General features: G+C 45.5%; 1 protein-coding gene across 1 annotated transcript in view; it reads left to right on the top strand.

Moving 5' to 3' along the window:
• Positions 1-273: 273 nt before the first annotated feature.
• The window catches only part of C21H3orf20 (chromosome 21 C3orf20 homolog), a 97,578-nt gene continuing 79,764 nt past the window's right edge, over positions 274-18,087 (top strand). The window contains exons 1-3 of the mRNA XM_070493803.1: positions 274-8,035; positions 8,800-8,940; positions 12,710-12,829. Coding sequence (XP_070349904.1) covers positions 7,576-8,035; positions 8,800-8,940; positions 12,710-12,829 — 721 coding nt within the window. The 5' untranslated portion in view covers positions 274-7,575. The remainder of the gene's footprint in view (positions 8,036-8,799; positions 8,941-12,709; positions 12,830-18,087) is intronic.

An 18,087-nucleotide genomic window follows, 5' to 3' on the forward strand; every position in this document is an offset into this window, starting at 1 on the left:
ACAATAATGACATGAAGCAGGGTGTTTTAGTGAAAACGTCCCCCAGGCCTGGTATTGATCTTCTGCTGCCATGTTTCTTCATACATCCCGGGCTGCATTTATGTATTCGTGCCTAGTAAATGTGAGATTGTCCAGTGCCGGGAGTGGAAATATTAATCTTTTTCACCCTCAGTTTACACAGCTCTTTCTCTACCACATTTTTTTCCTTAAAGATTGGCACCTGAGTTAACAACTGTTGCCAATCTTTTTTTTTTCTGCTTTTTCTCCCCAAATCCCCCTGGTACATAGTTGTATATTTTAGTTGTGGGTCCTTCTAGTTGTAGCATGTGGGACGCCACCTCAGCATGGCCTGATGAGCGGTGCCACATCCGCGCTGGCCGAAGGAGAGTGCGCGAACTTAACCACCTGGCCGCAGGGCCAGCCCCTCTACCACATTTTAACAGCTACGTTCTCCCCGCCTCTGGAAAGCCACCTGCTTGGTGGCAGTTTGCCTGGTTGTAAGCGTTTTCCCTGGGGTACGTTGTATTCCGTTTCTCTTGGGTCATCATCAGCAGTCAGGCTTCCCTGAGCCTGAACACGGGGTGTGGTCTAAGACGCCTGACCCCGCTCCCCCCGGCCTGTGCCTCGCCGCTCCACACCTCCAGTCCTGGTGGCTCAGGGTTGCTCATGAAAACCAGAACACAAGCGTGGGCCTGTGCCCGGCCCCGGTCTCCTGAGTCACAGGCGTGTCTGAGAGCAGTGCTGCTGTCTTTGCAGGGGGCCCGTGTTTTATTGTCTTCTTTCCAAAAATAATCATGTCTACCTGAAAAGATGATTTGTACCTCTGCTCCCAGCAGGATCTGCGTGGGTTTTTATGTGATGTGTGCTCAATGTAAACATCCCATTTGTTTCTTTGGTTTTCTTTTCATTTAACGTTGTTTCTAAAACTGAGCCTCTCACTTACATTTAATTGCTGCCTAATAGTTCATCGAGCTGACATACCCTGTTGTTCAACGCCTCCTCAGTTGTTGGCTGGCTGCGTTATTTCACTGTTAGGAATGTGAGCATCTTCTTGTTTGGTTTAATCAACGTTGACCTTTGTCGGAGTACCCGCTCCCTGTTTCCACCATCCCCTTGGGCGTTACTTTCAGAGCTGAGATCACTGGGTCAACGGGATGGTCATTTTTATGTTCTCGATAGGTCTTAGCGGGAGACCTGTCTTAACGAGGGGAGGGCCCTTGGTGCCCGTAAATCGCCCTGGTGGAGGATGCCGGTGGTTTGCACGTGAATTCTCCTGGACGAGCGGTGACAGTGAGGTCCCAGTCTCACAGAAGCCTTACTCAGTAGCGGGCCGTTGAGCTTGCTCCTCTGCGCGTGGCGCACCTCTGCTTGCTCTCAGATCCGCTTGTTTCTATAGCTGTGCCCTTCTTCCTTCCTCTCTTCTGCTGGAGAAGTCAGGCACCCTCCCAGAACGTTGTTCAAGAGGACAGCGTCTGTTGATTTTCCCAGTCCCGTCTCCACTTCTTTCCTGCGTCATGTGAGGGCTTGTTCTCATGCCTGTGCTAGCCTGAAGCTGCACTTGCTCCCGGATTGCGGTCACGCAGTTACCTCTGGACGGCTTTCTGTCCTCATCAAAGCATTTCTGATTAAAACCAGGGAGAGCCAGAAACCAGCGAAGAATACCAGGACCGGATAACCTGAGGGAGCTAAGTTTAATTTTGTTTTTAAGTATCCCAGCTCTGTATATTTCTACCCAAAACTGTATTCTTGGCTCTGTGCCAGTAAAGGGAAGGCAGTATGCTCTTTCCTAGTAAATGTATACGCGAATCCCCCTCAGCTTCGTTCTAGACAGGAGCACTTAGTTACCCCACGCCTGTGCAGAGCTTCCCCGCTCACTCCTGTTCTACTTGTGCCCACTGGGTACCCCTGGCGGCAGTTCGCTGTGTCTGTGCTTTTTAAGTACCTTTCCAGGTGCACCTAGGCCTCAAATCCCCTTTTACGTAGGCAGGAATCAGGGTGCTGTGGGCGCAGCTCACCTCCTGGCTGGTCCCCCTGGTAGCTGTGCGTCTCACACTGCTTCCCGCTGCGCTGCCAGCCCCTGGGAGGAGCACCCTCAGCACAGATGCCGCCCTTGCTCGGTCCTTCGAGGCCCTCCCATCACCTGCAAGGTGAAGTCCTGGCTCGGCGCTTTACACAGGCTCCCCTCAGCTGGCCGCCACCCACCCTCCCACGCACGCCCTTCCCCATCCACACCGGCCTGTAGCGTCATCTAGTTACCCGCAGCCCCCCAAACTCGCCAAGCTGCTTAAAGCCTCCAGCCAGAACTAGTGCTGCTCCTGTCGCCTGGAACGCACTTCCTTTTCTTGTTGGCTGGTCGACTACTTCCAGACCAGTTTCTGTCCTTTCTGCTGTGCAGCCTCCTTTGACCGCTTCAAATAACTACCTTTTTCTGCTTTACATTCATTGAGCACTTAACTCTGTGCTAGGCATTGTGCCAATCCTTTACATACACCTCACTGAAGCCTCGTGGTCCTAGGAGGTGGCACTAGTGTCCACACAGAGCCCCTGAGAACATCACCTAGGTCAGCGCCGGGCTGAAGGTCACGCAGCCTGAGGTCTCAGCCGCCCGTGACACTGCCTCCTCTGGGCTTCCCTTCTGCCTACAGAGAGCACTTGTCGTGGCCTCGTGTAAGTGCCCCTGCCTTTGTCCCTGTCCTGCCCCTGGCCTGCAGCAGAGGAGACCTGCGCAGGTTACTGAATGGAGGCAGTGGGCCTGTGCTCATCTATGTGCTTTGTAAACCTCCTGTCCGGGTTTGTCATTTCTTCCTGGGAGTTGTGTCTTGGAGCTTTGTTTAAAGCTGTCTACGTGGGTCTCTCAGGCTGACCGTGTTTAGTTTCTGGCACGTAGCAGCACCATACTTGGTGTTATGAACACTAAAAGGGAGAAAAGACATGGTCTCTGCCCTCCATTTGCAGAGATGGGACTTACCACGTGGGTGCAACTAGCAATTTAAAGACAATACATCTGTGTATTTGTATTGAGTATTTGGTTATATAATATGCAAATACTTTTTTTCCCCAAAAGATTGTCACCTGAGCTAACAACTGTTGCTAATCTTCTCTTTTTTTTTTAAATTGCTTTTTCTCCCCAAATCCCCCCAGTACATAGTTGTATATTTTAGTTGTGGGTCCTTCTAGTTGTTGTATGTGGGACGCTGCCTCAGCGTGGCCTGATGAGATGTACTAGGTCCACGCCCAGGATCTGAAACCACAAAACCCTGGGCCTCTGAAGTGGAGCGTGCGAACTTAACTACTCGGCCACAGGGCTGGCCCCTAATATGCAAATTCTTCAGCATGACATAGAAGGTCCTTCACAATCTGACTCTAGACCACATTTCCAACTTCACCTGCTGCTCTCCCCTGGACCCCAGCCATGCTGATGTGTTGTGCAGTTCTCCGCACCCAGCACGCTTCCAGTGTGCCTGCTCCTTTGCACATCCTGCTCCTTTGCTGAGCGTGCCTTCTCCCTCCAGTCTGCCCAGCCCCTTCCTACTCATCTTCTATGACAGGCTTCAGTCCTGCTTCCTTTACACCTTTTGCTTTGGGTTTTCATGGTTTTTGCACGTTTTTCTGTAGTGTGACCCTTATCATATATTCGATAAGTCAATTTTGTAAGTCCCTTCTGCCTGTTAAGTGTCAAGCTACTCGAGGGCAGGGCCCTTCTCTCCGTCATGGGAAAATGAATGAATGACAGGGTGAAAATTGGAGGACTGGAGCAGAGGGAGTGATGGCGTTCCAGCACGGCTGGTTGTCAGTCAGGAATCACATTGGACTACAAGAATAGAGATCCGAATGGAGCAGCTTAGAGAGATCAGGGTTCATTTTCTCCTGTGAAAGAAGTTTGGAGGTAGGCGGTTAAGTGCTGATGTGGGGTGTGGTGATGTCACGAGGAGCCAGGCTCTGTCGCTCTGCTTGGCCACCTTTAACGCATGGCTTCCTTCCTCAAGGTAACATCATGGCTCCAAATGGCTGCTGGAGCTATAGCCATCTCATGCGTTCCCGGCTAGAAGGAAGAGAAGGGCAGTGAGTAAAGAAAAAGTGTTCTCTTCCTGAGGGCAGTCTCCTTTAGGAAGGTTTCCTGGGGTCCTACCCACCAGCTCCACCTGCATCTCAGAGGCCAGGAGAGTCACGTGGTCACCTCTACCTGGATTTTGAAGAGATAAATAGTAATAGATATAGGTTATTTGTGCATTTAACATAAAATGATATTTCTTTGGGAAAAAAGTGCAGATTTTAGGAGCTGGCCTGGTGGCATAGCGGTTAAGTTCCCGCACTCTGCTTTGGCACCCCAGGGTTCACTGGCTCAGGTCCTGGGTGTGGACCTACATGCTGCTTATCAGCTGGTGTCCCACATACAAAATAGAGGAAGACGGGCACAGATGTTAGCTCAGGGGCAATCTTCCTGAGCAAAAAGAGGAGGAGTGGTGGTGGACATCAGCTCAGGGCTAACCTTCCTCAAAAAACAAACAAGCAGCTTTTAGATGGGAATAGACATTTCTCCAAAGAAGATATAAATTGGCCAATAAACACATGGAAAGATGCTCAACATCATTAGTCGTTAGGGAAATGCAAATCAAACCACAATGAGATACCACTGCACACCCTCTGGGATGGTACTAGAATCAAAAAGACATAGTAAATGTTGACAAGGACATGGAGAAATTAGAAGCCTCGTATACTGGGGTGGAAATGTGAAGTGGCTCAGGACTTTGGAAAGGAGTCTGGCAGTTCCTCAAAATGTTAAACACTGAGTTACCATGTGACCCAGCAATTCCTCCCCTAGATACATATCCAAGAGAAATGAAACACACGTCCACACAGAAACTTGTACATGAAGCAGTATTGTAGAAGCACCGTTCATGATAGCCAAAAAGTGCAGACAACCAAAATGTCCATCACATCATGAATCCATCAACAAATTGTGGTATATCCACGTAGTGGAACCTTGTTCTGCCATAAGAATGAATGAAGTACTGATGCCTCCTCTAACATGGATGAACCTCAGAAACCTTTTGCAAAGGGAAAGAAACCGGTCAACAAAAGCCACATGTTGTCTGATTCCATTTGTCTGAATTGTCCAGGGCAAGAAAATCTGTAGAGACAGCAATCAGATTAGTGTTGCCTGGGGGTGAGGGGGACTGGAGAGTGACTGCTAATGGGTTTCTTTTTGGGATGATGAAAATGTTGTAAAATTAGATAGTAGTGTTGGTTGCACACCTTTGAATATACTAAAAATCATTGTACACTTTAAAAAGGATTTAAAAGATTTGTATGGTATGTGAATTATATCTCAAAGAAGCTATTTTAAAAATCAGCTTTTATCTGTTTGTAAGACATATCTTCAAAATTAGCCTCAAAAGAAAGAAACTAGTGCGGAGTGGGGAGAAGTTCCTCAAACCAGTCAACGTTTCAAGGACTGCGTTCGTCATCTTCTCTGCATTGGCGTCCTGGCTTTCAAACCCAATCTGCCCTGCGCGGCCAGGGGCAGACCGCTCTGGCTGGCTGCCCAGATGCCCAGGATTCTGAGTGGTGTCTTTGTTCTGTAGACTTATCATTTCAAAAGCGAACCTATTTTTCGAGTCTCCAGAGCTGAGGAATAGAGCTGCCACGGGTCAGCAAATAGACAGAGGAAGCCGCTTTATCTGAAAACCAGCAGGATGTCAGGAGGGTTTGCTCTATGGGACTCTTGTTCCCTGGAGATTTGTTGCTGATGGACGGACAGAGGCAGCTTGATGGCAATGGGAAGTAGTGTGGGGTTTGGAAAGGCGTCTGTGCCGGGAGTCTGCAGACAGGGAACTCCTGACTGAGCGCTCGCCCTCTCTAAACCTCTGATTCCTCATCAGTGAAACCGGAGAGATAATAGCCTTCTCACCCCAAGGTGGTCGCACAAGATCACGGCCATGAACCTGCTCTGTGAACGCTGAGGGTGTGCACCCGGGACGCGGTCCTGGAGTGGCAAACTTACAGTAGCTGCAGAGGACAGACAGGGTTTGAAAGTGAAAGAATGAGGACTGTGTCAGGATAGGATGGCCATGGACCTGGGGAGTGGCTGTCGGGATGGAAGGTGGTAGAACTGATGGAAGGCTGTGGCAACGAGGATTGTTGGAAGGCGCTGGCCAGGGGTCCTTCCTTTGCTCTGAAGGCCGACCTTACTAGCAAGGGTGCTGGTTGGGGCCAGTTAAGTCAGACAACAGGGGCAGCTGCTGACATCACACGCAAATGCCAGCAGAGGGCATCAGAGAGGACCCACCCCTCTGCTCTAAGATGACCTTAGACCAGTCTTTCCATGTGTCTGGGTTCTTGAGCATCTTTGCAGAGGCTCGTATTCTCACGAAGCCCCTCAGGAATTTAGAGAAATAAATAATCACTGTCATGTGGCGTAAGATCAAGAAGTGATTATACTGTTTTGTAGATGTATTTTAGATTGATAAATTACTGAAGGAAGTCCTTATGGGGTTCATTTTGATCAGATGAATGAAACTTTCAGATCTGACTACAAAACCCTAGAAGTCTATTTGCGAATATTTCTAGCCATTTGTGTTCATCACATTGTCCTTCGTACCCTCTCTCTTCAGCCAGTGGTCTTCTTTTGGTATAAATCATGAAGGTAAGAATAAAATGCAATTTAGAAATATGCCAGGGTAAAAATCACTGTCACTGACCGAGACACAAGCACGCGTACTGCTGACGTCACAGCCACATGTGTCCACTTGAGGAGCACCCAGACCCTGAGGAAGCACTGTCAGAGTGGGAAAATAGTTATTACAGCTTATCAATTTCAAGGCATGCATTTTTCCCATTTTAACATCTCTGAAATTGTGATAGATCTTATAGTCAATGGCATTTTACATTCATTTTTTTCTTTCTTGTAAAATATTGCATCTAACAATCAATTACATCAAATCTTAGATCTGATGAAATGTGGCAAATGATATTAGTTGTTGAATTAAGCAAATTCATTCTTCTCATTCTTTCCTGTCTGCCCTTGGATATACGTGTTAAATAATTCCATGCCCATCCTTGCATTACAACCGGGGTCTTCCACGTCACCTTCTTCCAGAAAGAGCCAATGAAACATCTTTTTGTTTTTGCAGGCTTATTAGTAGATCACAAGCAGATCTTCCACCCACAGGTCTCTAACTACAAAAGGTGTGGTGGAGCCTTTCTCCCTTCCCTGTTCCAGCCTCCAGGGTCCCTCCGTAGGTACTCAGTTTGTCTGACTGTCCCTGGAACCGTTTCTGGAACCTGCTTATCCCCAGGCCCTTCCCAAAGTGACTCCCTAATGTGGGTCTATCTGATGGTGTCCCTGGGAAGAAAAAAGAGGAGGGACGTCCCTTTGCCCTGCTGGGGGAGAGTGACCAATGATTTCCTTCTCCTTCCTGCACAGGACCGCTGTTCTGTCTGTCTGTAAGGCTTCACCTTAGGTAAGGACTTTCGCTCTCACTCACCTCTCAGGGTGCTCTGTCTCTTTACAGCTGAAAGTCCCTCTCATCGGAGACGGACAGTATTACCTAGCAGCATGCACGCTCTAGCAACATGAACGACGTCAAGAGTAACCGAGAACTGTACCGGCAGTACACAGTCACGGCCCCCAAGCTGCTGGCCCACATCTCCAAACTGCTCATCGTTTGCCGGAATGCAGGCATTTCTGTACCGAAGGGCATCAGAAACATCTTTGAGTTCACTTGGGAGGAGCTCATCACCGACCCCATGGTGCCTACCGCATCTGACATCCTGGGCCTGGAGATTAGCGTGGGAGCCCCACCCTTGGTGTTGATGGAATCGACCCCCATGCCGGCCCCTACCCAGAAGAAATCCCCACCGCCAGTAACACCGCCCACATCCACTAGGCCAGCCAAGTTCACCTTCTCCATCGCCCATGACCATTTGCTGCCCTCCGCCCAGGACACCCTGCACAAGTTCCAGCGGCAGTCCGTCCACCTGCTGACAGAGCTGCTCAGCCTGAAGATGAAGGTCATGATGGAGTCTATGGCTGGTAAGGCTGGTTCGCCAGATTATTCTCCACTTTTTTCTGGGCCCAGAAAGGTCTGGCCTGGACAAATATGTGTGTGTCCACTGCACCCACCCGAGACAGGTATATAAGGATGCACTGGGAATAGGTAGCGGCCGTGGGTCTGCTGTAGGAATTGAACTCCTTCCCATGATCACCCCCGAGAATCATCCTCTCACCCCTCTCTGTTCTCCACTTTTTCTTCCCATTCCCCCAACTGTGCCGAGCCCAGATTGGAAGGTTGGCTGTGGAGAACAGAGCGAAGTCAGAGGTACTGAAGGATAGAGTTGGTGGCAATGATGTGGAGGTAGAGAGAGACAGCACCTAGGAGGAGGGGGCGAGTTGGGAGGGCTGATCAGTGGGTAGCAAGACAGAGCCCAGTAGAGCCAGAACCAGAGAGAGTCATGAGAACAGGGGTCCGTCTACAATGAGGGTGTCATCCCAAGAGCAAGGCCAGGATGTAAAGCCACATGAATAATCCAACCTTCTAGATGCTACCTTATTTTAAACACCAACAGCGCTGGTACCCAGGCCTACGGGTGGGAAGAGAACAGAGTGAGGGTGGGGGAGAGCAAAGCGCCACCTGACAGGGCTTGAGAGCTCGAGACCCTTCCACGAGGAGCCCCGCACACTTGCCTGCCCGAGGAGTCGACCTTCTCTCTACCCTATTTCCTGGGCCGTTTGCGGAGTTCCTTTTCTGGAAGCATCATGCTGGGAGGAGAACGAGTTGCCTTTGATGATTTCTTTAGTGGGCGCCAACCCCCTGGACATCACGAGGCGCTTCGTGGAGGCCAGCCAGCTGCTCCACCTCAGTGCCAAGGAGACGGCCTTCAGCTACCTGCTCAGCACGGCTGGGAAAAGTGGCTATGCTGCTGGACAGATGGAGAACGGTGGGTAGCCAAGTGTCGGCCCTTACGTGAAAGTTTAAACAATACCAACAGGAGTGCAATGGAAAGGTCAAACTGCCAGTTTAAACGTTTGACGTTTCCAAAAGTTCAGGTGACTGTGAAGCAACAGGAGTCCTCAGACACTGCAGGCGAGTGCATAAATTGGTGCCGTTCCTGTGGAGAGCAGTTTGGGGGCATCTGTGAGGTGGGAGATGCTCTAGCATCTTACAACCCACCAGTTTCTCCCCTGCTCATTTCCTAGAGCTGTGCTCCTCAATCTGTGGCGAAGGACCAATTTGTAAAATTTCCAATCTCTTGAGAACTGACCCTTTAAAAAACATGATAAAGATGCCACAGCAACGTCAAATTGCTACAGAGTTTTCTAAATGTTTATTCTCAGATTTTGTACTCACCTGGTTGTGGCCTGGTGTGGCTTCATCCCAGTCTAGAGGCTGCACGTGAGAGCCACACTGCCCTAGAGAAACTCACACACCTGTGCAAGAAGTTGTAGCAGAATGTTTGCTGATAGAAAAAAGAAAATTGGAAACAACCTAAATGCCCATCAACAGGAGAAAAATAAATAAATTACAGGCTAGACAATGAAACATACTGAGAAGTGAAAATGAATCAAACACTAAAGCACACATAGCAATATTGATAAATCTCAAAAAGTCGTGTTAAGCAAAAAAAGAAAAAGACAAGTTATAGAAGGATACATTTGGTGTGATGCTATTTAAATAAAGTTTAAAAGAACGTGAAGCACTATGTTGCTTATGAATACATTATCCAAAGAGCAAGTGCCACAACGTGAGGGGAAGGATAGAGGCAAAGGGGGCGGACGCCATCTCTGGACGGGCGAGGGAATGGGGTCTGGAAGCTGCCTCTGAAATCCATCCGCATTTAGCATCGCCCTGGCCACTGAATGCTTGGCAGGCTTTCCTTGATGGTCAGAGGTTAAACATCTAATAATAACTCACACACACAATGCAAATAAATTGCATAGTGAAATTGCAAACCTTGGCAAAAATGTAGGATTTTATGGCGTTAGTGAAAGTGATGTTGGAGAGCCGCGCGATTCCCACGCGAAGCCACTGATGAGTGATATGATGGAGCAAAACTAGTTAACTACCGACGAGGGGAAAACAGCTAGGATAATGACTCCATGGAGAAAGCATGACCTGGGTAGCGAAGAGTGAGGAAGAAACATTGATAAAGTCCCTGGATGTTTTTGCAAAAAGTGAGCATGAAGGAACTCGTTTCATTGGTATCATGTCGCCATTTAGGAAGAAATGAAATCACACTGACTCAAAAAAATCCACATTTTTATTTCTTATAAGAATTAGTGTGTGCTTACAATACCAACAAAGTTTGGTTAAATACAAGATAAATAAGGTTATTTTAGATAAATTTTGGCTTCCTTTTCTAAGACAAAATTCCAATCAAACCCCTCCCCTCTACAAGCACACTATTTACCATGAAATGGAGGTCTCCGTTTTAAGGGAATTTACTCTGTGCCGGTTCTGTTTGGGATCAGCTAAGCCCTGATAATGCAGGCCTTCGGATCATGCTGTAATTTTCCATGCAGATGGTTACCAGCATACACGGAGTTCTGCACCTTGCGTTCCACACAGGGCTTAGAGCTCCACCTCACTCGGGGGACAGCTGCCTGATGGTCCGTTGTGTGGGGAGGAGAGCCCCCTGGAGGTGTCCTGGACGTCCAGGCCCAACCGCCCACCCACAGACCTGCCCCTGGTGCTCTGCCTGAACCCTATGTTTCCTGCCCTTGAGAAGGAAACGATGGTCGCCTCTGGCACTCCCCCTCATGCGGGGTTTGAGCCTTCTTGCCGGATCACAGGCTTTCACCCAGGACGCAGCGGCTTCGGCATCCCTCGTGGGTTGTGGTTGACCTAGTGGAGGCGAATCCGCAGAACGGCGCTGAGCTCTGGAGCGCCTTCCGTGACTGCTGCATCCTGCCGCATGGCCAGAGCGCTGAGAGAGCCGTCCCTCCCTCTCCAGGAAATCTCTCTCTCGAAATCTCTCTCTGGCACTTCTGTTTCAGATGCTCCTCTCTTTAAACAAGCCTAGAGTTTGAAAAAGAAAGAAATCTAAATAACAGAATAGAAATGAAGGAGCGATCCATTTCTTTCGGAAAAGCATTCGTCCTAGAAGGACTTGAATTAGCTCTCCCAGGGCATTAAAAAGAAGATATAAACTCTGTCAATTTATTTTGCATGAATTTTGCTTTTCTGGCTCATCTTATTGCATGAAGTAGGCCAAAGCTGTAACTGAGTCTGAGGTATTCTTCCCTTAAAGCTGTAGCCGGAATATACCCCTTGCTAGGGGAATATTTTCACAGTAATAAGACTGTTTCCATCCTTGTCTCCTGTCCTAATACCTACTAGTCTTGGCATGTTGTGAAAGAGAACTGAACTGCTTCTTCATTTTTAGTTGATGGCAGTATCATTAAATTACAACGTACCAAAAAAAAAGAACAAATAATCTTGCCATCTTTACGTAATAGCTATTTTTCACTCTTACAGTTCCCTTTGTCTGTCTTCTTATCTATATGTAAATATATATATAGATCTAGGTTTTTAAGAATACTGTAATTTTTCTGTTTCTCAGTTTCTTTTACTTAACAGGCACAAATGTTTTCCAACATGGCTATATACTTGAATAGTTATCCCTTTGAGTGAGTGTAGACTCCTTCTAACATTCATGTTTTGTAATTAACCAAATGCTTAGGTTTCCAGGTTTTTGTTATGAGTACAATGTGCATTATGATATGCAGCTTTGTGTACCTCACTTCTTCTCTCTGTTGCATTGCCTATTAAGATCGGTTTCCCGGGAGAGGGGTTATTGAGGCAGAGGGTCTCGAAATGTGTATAGCTTGCTTTCTCGGTGGATTTGCTCGACCCCACCAGGGTTGGCTAATTTTATTCCATCTTTACCAGCGTTGCTATTGTTAGTTCTTTTCATTTCTGCTAAGTTGAAGGTACTGAAGTTGTTCCCATTCCAGCCTTGGGATCACCAGCAAAGGTGACTGTTGGCGTGTCTGCATCATCCAGTGTGCATCTCTGCTTATAATATTTGTCTACTCGTGAGGTCAGGTTTGCCATTTTCTTTATGAATTTGAATGAGTCATGTCAGTGAATGAATTGCTTAACATTTCCTAACAATTTCATGCCTAATCAGTTAAATAACCATATTTGGGGGAAAATAAGCAAAGATTTGATGAAGTTTGTCATTTAAGAATGATCAAGATTTTCTACGAGTGATAGGGGTGCTCAATTTTAATTCTTACGTGGCCAGATATCAAATGATTCTACACAGGAGAGTGTGATTCTGCTGGAGACTGATCTGTTGTTGGAGAAGCATCTGATTTCTGTGGCTTGGATGAGGGGAAATAGACGACTATACATTTCCTTCTGGCTGGCCCGAGGTGTATTCTCTCGACCTAGCGCAGCGCTTACATCTGCAGTAGCCCGTAGGGTGACAACACCTTGAGTGCTTGCTGCTCCCTGCTCTGGTGTCATTTCACTCTTGGGAGATATGGGAGGCGGGACCCTGTAGAGGGGAACCTTAAAGGTTTCCCTTAATTACTTTCAGCCACTCGTGCATTAAAAAGTCTTTCCCTCCAAGATCTGGGTTTTTTTTTAACAACAAGGCACTTGAGAATATCTGGTCTACCATACTGTCAGAACAAAAAAATCCATATTACATTTTTGGTTAAAAAAATTAAAAAAAGAAGAATCTCTCTCTTCCACTCCAGAGTCCCCCATCAACATCTCTGCCATTGGCGTGGACTCTCCTTACCAGCTTATCTACGAACCCGCTACTGGCTGTCTGAGCTTTTCCCTCTCAACTGGAAGGGAAGTCAAGAAGAAAACAGGTAACAGTGGTTTCCAGCAAGACCTCTTGACCCATCTTCGGGGGTGGAGAAGGGGGTGGGGAGGGGGCTAGAAGATTCCCTGAGTAGGTTCATGGGTTGGTTTGACTTAGTTTTCTGATAGGAATGATATGTAGCTCCCCTGGCTGGAGACTCAGCAGCTATTGACACAGGTTCTTTCCCGTGAAAGCTGATACGTCTCAACCAGTCATTCCACAGGGCAGTCTCCTGGTTTGAATGCTTATACGCCCTCCATTCCTGGTGAGGTGGTTCCCCTCTACTGGGACAACAACCCTATCGAACCCTCATCTCCCACCTCCTACAATATCCCAAACTCACCCTATCTGCTCAGAGAGAGATCTGTGTTGCCCATACTCACACAGCAAGTAGGGGAACCAGTATCTGAAGAGAGGTGTTTGCACACTAAACCTAACAGTGTCCCAAACTAGGCCAGTTCGTGCAGGCAGAAAACAAAGACAGAAGGCATTCATTCCTATGCTATTGAGAAAGACACACAACAGAAAGAAACGCTTAAGGGAAAGAACCGGTGGCAGATGAGACCAAACAATATGGCAACAACTGTGCAGCCAGAAGCTCAGGGGAGAGAGAAGTTGGAGCTGGAGAGGGCAGGGCAAGACTTCATGGAACTTCCAGGGCCCCCAGGCTATGATGGCAGAGTGGTGAAATGGGGTAGGTGGGGGAGGACTGTATTTGCAAAGAGATGGAGGGAGGATCCACTTAAGGTGGGAATGCTCAAAGGCTGTCCAGTTGATTCCCACGGGCACTGGAGGTAAGGCTGGAAGTTGAGAAGTTTGGATCTTATTCCTGACCCCGCCCCTGACTGGCTGTGTGATTTCCCTTCCTCCAGGCCTCACCCTCTGTATCAAGCTGATCCTATATGCTTTCAATCAGTGAACAAATGTGTACTGAATAGTTGCTAGTTGTCAGTCACTGTCCTAAATGCTGGGGGCACACATGTGGACTCTAAGACAAAGAATGCCTTCCCTGATGGAGCTGACAGCCTCAGCTTCCCTGCATGGAGTGGATTCAGCTGCCCCCTCTCGTTTCCCTGGTTCCATTACCTCTACAATATGTTTTCTTTCATTGTTCAATAACCCATAGAATCATTTCTGATATCCCATTTGGTGTGCTCCTGGTTTTATCTTCTCCCCTCCTGAGCTGGCCCTAAATTGACACAGTTCCTTTGAAGGAAAACTACCCCACTAAGATACAATTGTTATGATCTTGTTGCAAAAAATTGCACTAGGATGTGTGCTCAGTGGTGCTGCATTTCTTGTAGGTTCTTGATAGTGTTTGGGATTACGCTAACACATGCATGCTAGGATGGGTGGTTAACCTTCCCTAATGGTATATAGTAACCGTGTGTCCTCTCTTGCCCAGGAATGTCCCAGTTTATGTTTATCATCCTGACATAACTATTAATTATCCCCATTCTCACTCTAGGGACTTCCCCAGTTGGGACAATATATTGTAGTGTATTGAGTCACTTTGGGTTTGGGACTTGCACTATCTGTTCCATGTACACGTGCTATCACACCTCACCAGCTGGCCCCCTTTGCAGGTACAGGACCAGGCAGACTTGGAACACACAGGCTCCAGGAGTTGGGCCTACTCCATGAGGAGACAACAACTGTTTCTGGAAAGTAGCCCAAATTTATGAAATAGAACTGAGAGAAGTCTGTTGTCTTGAGGCCCCAAGGCAACCAGGGGCAGGCCAGACATGGATGCTCAGGCTAGTAGATGTTTCATGAGTTCAGCCAGCTGGTAGCTGGGCCTCAGGGTTGTCTCTGGTCTCTGGTGGTGGGAGGAATGGGGGAAGTGACCAGGAACCATTCAGGGTGGCAGATACCAGAGGTGGTACCCAAGCACCACCGGAAACCCCCAAGACTTGGCTGACAGTGAGGAAGTCTCCATTCTTCGGCCTTCAGGGCTCAGCTGGAGCCTGAACAATGCCCTTGGCCTGAAGCCAGGTTTCATTCTTGAGACCAAGGTGAAGTTGAGCCTGCATATATCAAGGGAGAGCAAGTGGATCCGGCCAGGTAGGCAGCAGAGGCTAGGAAGCAGGCAGGACCTGAATAGATGCCTTTGGAACTTCTGTCATGGAGGATCACCTCCACGATTTCATGTCACCAGATCCTCATACCACCTAACACTTGCCACAGGAGATCACTGTGAAAATAAGTGCAATAAGCACAAAACATCTCCATCCACAGATTTGAGCAGGCAGAAGAAAGGATCAGTGAACTTGAAGATAGGACAATGGAAATTATTGAATCTGAAGAAGAGAAAGAAAAGATTGAAAAAAAATGAACAGGGCCTAAGGGACACCATCAAGAGGAATAGCATATGCATTTTGGGAGTCCCAGAAGGAGAAGAGAGAGAGAAAGGGACAGAGAGAATATTTGAATAAATAATGGCTAAAAACTTCCCCATTTTTTTGATGAAAGACATAAATATAAACATCAAAGAAGCTTAACAAACTCCAAGTAAGATGAACTCATAGAGACCCACACAAGACACATTATAATCAAACTTTTAAAAGACAAAGAATCTTGAAAGCAGCAAGAGAAAAGCAAGTTGTTACTACAAGAAATACTCAATAAGATTATCGGTAGATTTCTCTTCAGAAACTTTGGAAGCCAGAAAGCACTGGACCAGCATACAGTATGTGCCATTTAATGACATTTCAGTCAATGACAGACTACATATGTGACAGTGGTCCCATAAGATTAGTAGCATATAGCCTAGGTGTGTAGTAGGCTTTACCATCTAGGTTTGTGTAAGTACATTCTATGTTGTTGGCAAAATGACAAAATCACCTAATGATGCCTTTCTTGGAATATATCTCTGTCATTAAGCAGTGCGTGACTGTATTCAAAGTGCTAAAGGAAAAAAATTGTCAACCAAGAATCCTATATTCAGCAAAACCATCCTTCAAAAGTGAGGGAGATGTTAAGACATTCCAAGATAAAAAAAAAACCTGAGGGAATCTGTGCCCACTACGCCTCCTCTGCAGATCTTATGGGAGTCCTGCAAGGTGAAATGAAAGGACACTAGATATATCTCAAAGCCATATGGAGAAATAAAGATCTCAATAAATGTAAACACATGGGCAATTATAAAAGCTAGTATTATTGTGACAATGGTTTGTAACTGCATTTTTTGTTTCCTACATGATTTGAAAGACTAATACATTTAAAGAAAAAATATTATTAGTGTAAGAGCTACGATTACTGTAACTTTGGCTTTTAACTGCAAATCTTGATTTCTACATAATTTAAAAGACTAATACATTTAAAAGATTTGTGAGTTTATGTTGGTGGGCACATAATATATAAAGATGTAATTTTATGACATCAACAACTAAAAGAGCTAGGAACAAGGGTGTAAAGGAGGAGAATTTTTGTATGTTATTGAGTTAAGCTGGTGAAAATTCAAATTAGAGTGTTATAACTTTAGGATGTTAAATATAATTCCCATGGTAACCCCAAAGAAAATGGTTATACACAAAAAAGAAAATGAGAAAGGAATTGAAAGATTTCACTACAAAAAATCAACTCAACACAAACAAGACAGTAATGCAGGAAATGAGGGACAAAAACTACAAGGCATATAGAAAACACATAGCACAGTGGCAGATGTCCCTCATTATCAGTAATTACTTTAAATACAAATGGATTAAACTTTCCAATCAAAAGGCAAATTGGCAGAATGGATAAAAACACATGATCCAACTATATGCTGTCTACAAGAGACTCACTTGAGATCCAAAGACACAAACAGGTTGAACCTGAAAGGATGGAAAAAGATATTCCATACAAATAGTAACCAAAAGAGAATAGGTGTGGCTATGCTAATATCAGACAAAATGACTTTAAATAAAAAAAAGTTACAAATGACAAAGAAGGACATTATATATTAATTAAAGCTTCAATATGGCAAGAAGATAAAACAATTGTAAACATTTATGCACCTAATGACAGACCAGGAAAATACATGAAGCAAAAACTGACAGATTAAAGACAGAAATAGAAAGTTTTACAATAATAGTTGGAAACTTCAGTACCCTATTCACAGTAATGAAAAAAACAACTAAAGAGAAAATAAATAAGCAAATAGAGCTCTTATATAACACAATAAACTAACTAGCTCTAACAGACACATACAGAATGCAAACAGCAAAACGGAATACACTTGAGAAAACTCAAGTGCACATAGGACATTTTCCAAGATAGATCATGTGTTAGGCCACAAATTAAGTCTTAATAGATTGAAATGCATAGATACCATACAAAGTATCTTCTCTGACCACAATGGGATGAAGTTAGAAATCAATAACAGAAGGAAAACTGGAAAATTCACAAAATTGTGAAAATTAAATAACACACTCTTAAACAACCAACAGATCATAGAAGAAATCACAGGGGAAATTAGAAAATACTTAGAGATGAATGAAAATGAAAACACAACATACCAAAACTTATGGCATGCAGTGAAAGTGGTACTAAAGGAGAAATTTATAGTTATAAATGCTTACATTAAAAGGCAAGAAAGATCTCAAATAAACAACCTAACTTTACAACTTAAGGAAGTAGAAAAAGAAGAGGAAACTAAACCCAAAGCTAGCGGAAGGAAATGATAAAGATTAGAGCAGAGAGAAATGAAACGGAGAATAAACAAAACAGTAGAGAAAATGAGTGAAACCAAGAGTTGATTATTCAAGAAGATCAACAGAGCAGTTGACAAACTTTTAGCTAGATCAACTAAGAAAAAAAGAGAGAAGACTCAAATTACTAAAATGAATTGAAAGTGGGGACACTACTTCTGATTCTACAGAAATAAAAACGATCATAAGAGAGTGCTGTGAACAATTGTACACCTGCAAATTGGATAACCTACATGAAGTGAACAGATTCCTAGAAATACAAAACCTACCAAGATTAAATCCTGAAGAAATAAATATTTGAATAGACTTATAAATAGTAAGGAGATTGAATGAGTAATCAAAAATTTCCCAAGAAAGAAAAACCCTGGACCTGAATGAATTCTACCAAATATTTAAAGAACTAATGCCAATCATTCTCAACCTTTTCCATGAAATTGAAGAGAGAACACTTCCCAACTCATTCTATGAGGCCAGCATTACCCTGATACCAGAACTAGACAAAGACGCTACACAAAAAGAAAACTACAGACCAATATCCCTTATGAACATTGATGCAAAAATCCTCAACGAAATA

Source organism: Equus asinus, chromosome 21 (genome assembly GCF_041296235.1).
Source record: "Equus asinus isolate D_3611 breed Donkey chromosome 21, EquAss-T2T_v2, whole genome shotgun sequence".
Lineage (NCBI taxonomy): Eukaryota > Metazoa > Chordata > Mammalia > Perissodactyla > Equidae > Equus > Equus asinus.